Raw genomic sequence first — 3,844 nt, 5'->3', positions numbered from 1 at the left:
TTCTAGGGTCAGGTAGGTACCTGTGAGGTTAGTTTAGGGTCAGGTAGGTACCTGTGAGGTTAGTTTTAAGGTCAGGTAGGTACCTGAGTTCTAGTTCTAGTTCTAGGGTCAGGTAGGTACCTGTGAGGTTAGTTTAGGGTCAGGTAGGTACCTGTGAGGTTAGTTTTAGGGTCAGGTAGGTACCTGTGAGGTTAGTTTAGGGTCAGGTAGGTACCTGTGAGGTTAGTTTAGGGTTTTGTGTGTGTGTGTGTGTGTGTGTGTGTGTGTGTGTGTGTTTACCCGGATGTGCAGGAAGAGTCGCTCCAACAGAACTCTCACTCCCTGCTGGATGATGTGCTCCAGAGACCTGTTGGCTCGTTTCAGAGAGTCCTCACTGACGGACGGGTCAAACTGTGCACAGCGCTGCACAAAGCCTCTGCACACACACACACACACACACACACACACACACACACACACACACACACACACACACACACACACACATGTAAGACATGCTGACTCCACAGATCCCACCTAAAGGAGTGAAGGACCTTGAAGACCCTGTGGTTCTGATCCGTGTCTGAAGGTTTGCTGCTGCAGACTGGTCTCTGTACCTGAACGGAGGACAGCAGTTCACCATGCCAATGGTTTTGGACACGTATCCGTCCTCGTTGTCTCCCAGCATGCCGCTCTGCATGCCCTCGTGGAACATGTCAACTTTCCGATGGAAGCTGAGACCAAAGCATGAAGGATTTGTGTTTGAGAAAAGATCAAATAACTTTTTCTTTTATCTTTTCTTCAGAGACATGATGTGAAACTCATGGACGAGTTTTAACAGAAAACTGTTTTTTTTTTTTGTTACAAGTCAAACTCCCTTAAAGAAAGATAGAAACATGTTTTACGTGTTTCTGTCTTTAAGTGTTTGAATTAAAGCTTAATATTTCTTTAGTTTGGGCTCAGGTCTGCTGGTCCTGTCAGCATGGCCCTGTCTCAGCTGAACTGGTCAGACTGGTACCTGTACAGGAAGTCAGCCAGTCCGTTCAGGCTGCACTGAGCCACTCTGGAGCCCAAAGTCCTGCTGATGGAGGCGGAGCGCTCCAGGTCCACCTGCAGCCTCTGAGAGAAAACAACAGGTCAGCATCATGTCGTGTCTCTTCATGTCACAGCTTGTCTGTGAGTCCAGCAGCACTGATGTTGGAAATCAGACTAAATCATCCTGAATTTCCTGAAAACTCTGAAACAAGCAYTGAACACAAGAGAATTTGATAGGTTTTTTACTTTTCTTCTTGTTTGTATTTTTGGTCACTAGAGGGCAGCAGATTCAAACAAACCCCACTAAAAAGCAGCAGAAACAGTAGATGTGTTTGAACCTGCAACCTACACATGGTAACCATGGAAACAGATACCTGGATGACAGTTTTGGCCAAAGTTATCTGATATTCTTCGATGTGCAGTGTCTCCATCCATCTTTTCTCCTCCTCGTCCAGAATCTGGCTCAGTTCTGTGGTCACCTTGGCCTGCAGAGGGCAGCACCAAGCAGCAGATCAAACACACCTGTCAGGTATGGTTCAGGTTCTGCTCCTCAGGGTCTCCATCAGATGTTAGCAGAACCTGACATGTCTGTTACTGTGGAGTGTAGGTKGGGTTCCTCACCCGCACTGAGTTCAGACAGTCCAGTTCCAGTCTGTCTACGGTCTCTGAGGCCAGAAGAGGACCGAGCTGAGAGCGGCTGAAGGGACTGGTGATGCAGACCGTCCCCAGAACGTCCCTGAAACAGAAAACACAACATCTGAGCCCTGAGAACCTGGACATGACCTCCTGTTTCAGACTGGCTCACGTCACTGAGAAGTTCTACTTTAGTTAGTAAAGTTCTTTCCAGACAACAGGTCCAACCATCAGGTGGACCGAACCATCTGGGTCAGCCTCTGAGATCAATTCAGTCCAGGAAAACAACTTTACAGAACACCACTGTGCTCACTTTGACTGATTATCCGTTTTTATAAGATCCTAAACCTGCTGGAAATGTGTGTACCTGTTGTATTTGTTTGTAAACTTGTTGTATTTGTTTGTAAACTTGTTGTATATGTGTGTACCTCTTGTATTTGTTTGTAAAATTGTTGTAAATGTGTGTACCTGTTGTATTTGTTTGTAAACTTGTTGTAAATGTGTGTACCTGTTGTATTTGTTTGTAAACTTGTTGTAAATGTGTGTACCTGTGGTATTTGTTTGTAAACTTGTTGTATTTGTTTGTACCTGTTGTTTTTGTTTGTAAACTTGTTGTAAATGTGTGTACCTGTTGTAAATGTTGTGCAGCCAGTCCAGCAGTGAGTAGATGTCACTCATGTCCAGCTGACCATCGGTGATGGCCTTCAGGCGACCTGCGACAGCCTGGTGGTAACTGTCTACGTACACCTGGGAMAGGTCGAAGGTCAGAAGTTAAGAGACGTTTCAGTTGAGGAGGATCTTTGTGTCCAGGTGGGGTCTCACCTGGAAGGGCGTGTACTCTTCGGGGTAAATGGACACAACGTTCCGGTTGGCAGCCCCCAGGTCTTCCACCATCTGGGCTCGGAGCCGATCCAGGTATTTGTCTAGTCCTCCAGCAGTGAACTCTGCTTTGTGAGGCAGCGAGCTGTCAGCCGCCTCCTCTACTGCCTCTTTCCATTTCTGCTTCAGACGACGGGGCCTCGGGCCCCYGGGGGACGCCGCCTGACTGAGAGCCCAGTTTTTATCAGTTATTTCCTCCTGCTGCAGGACCTGTAAACAGAAACAATGATCCATCCCTCTCATATGGACAGGTTTTATTGGCCTGAATCTAAATGTCCGCCTTAGTTTCTGTCTTGGCAACAGATTTCACCTGCACCACCAGGCCCAGGTTAGGCCCYGCAGTCTGAGACCTCAGGGACTCCCTGACCACAGCCCACAGCTCCTTCTGCAGCTCCTCGTACAGCAGCTCCACATCCTTCGCTTTCCTTCGGCTGCCATCTTTGGCGCCGGCGGAGGGTCCTGTGCCGTCCTCAGGCTCCACGGAGGCAGCAGACTCGTTGCATTCCTGCTCCAGCTCCAGGATGTGGATGTCAGCCAGAAATAGATCACGCTTCTTCACCAGCTGCAGGATCTCCAGGACTGCAAGGAAATGAACCAGGTTCAGGAAAACCAGGGTCTCTACTGCAGGTCCATAAAACCATAGTTCATGTTTGTCACATTCTTTTTATTATAAATTTACTAAAGAAAGAACTTATATACATTTAACAATCACTTGATGTGAAAAAGGTTTGGAGAATTAGTCAGATGAGACATCTCCTCCAGGTGGACTGGGGAGAAAAATCTGCAACAACGTAAGCACCAGGTGTGCGCGACCTGCGTGACTATAACCAAGTCTTTATAGAGGCTTTGTGGTGCCGCACAACAAGCACGCGTAGCGGTGACCACGGGGCCGAGCGCCACTGCACCTCTACAGGCCAGACCACCCGCAGCCCGTGGGCCCACCAGGAAGACCCCCGGTAMACCTGTATGCCAGCCTGCCTGATGGACGAGTCTCAGCCTGAACAGCTTTCTTTCTGTAATGTCTTCAACTCAGTCTTCATCTCAGGGTTTGAAGGAAAATCTCAAACTGAGGAGGTTTCAGGAGGTTTGATGCAAAGCAGTGAAATTACAGCTGATATTAATCCACAGCAGGGCYGGACCTTCAGCACCAGGGTTACATCATGATGACCTCATCAGACCGGGACGAGAGATCTGGTAGGGTTAGAGCTGAAGGAGGACACACGACATGTGAGACAGTTGCTGAGCTCACACACACACACACGTTTGTTTCTCGACCCTGTGGGGACCTTCCATTGACTTCCATTCATGTTTTTTAGAC

The 3,844-nt window shown here is 48.2% G+C and overlaps 1 protein-coding gene across 2 annotated transcripts in view; it reads right to left on the bottom strand.

Moving 5' to 3' along the window:
* The window catches only part of exoc3l2b (exocyst complex component 3-like 2b), a gene marked incomplete at its 5' end in the record, with an annotated part of 13,974 nt that overhangs the window by 5,656 nt on the left and 4,474 nt on the right, over positions 1 to 3,844 (bottom strand). For both annotated transcript variants that reach the window (XM_014034290.1, XM_014034291.1), the window contains 8 exon segments: positions 280 to 415; positions 597 to 713; positions 998 to 1,098; positions 1,389 to 1,499; positions 1,636 to 1,750; positions 2,276 to 2,394; positions 2,470 to 2,736; positions 2,837 to 3,105. In XM_014034290.1, coding sequence (XP_013889744.1) covers positions 280 to 415; positions 597 to 713; positions 998 to 1,098; positions 1,389 to 1,499; positions 1,636 to 1,750; positions 2,276 to 2,394; positions 2,470 to 2,736; positions 2,837 to 3,105 — 1,235 coding nt within the window.

This window comes from Austrofundulus limnaeus, unplaced genomic scaffold, assembly GCF_001266775.1.
Source record: "Austrofundulus limnaeus strain Quisiro unplaced genomic scaffold, Austrofundulus_limnaeus-1.0 Scaffold2037, whole genome shotgun sequence".
Classification (NCBI taxonomy): Eukaryota; Metazoa; Chordata; class Actinopteri; order Cyprinodontiformes; family Rivulidae; genus Austrofundulus; species Austrofundulus limnaeus.
Note: the sequence above shows the minus strand (reverse complement) of the source record. Positions and strands in the feature narration are given on the sequence as shown.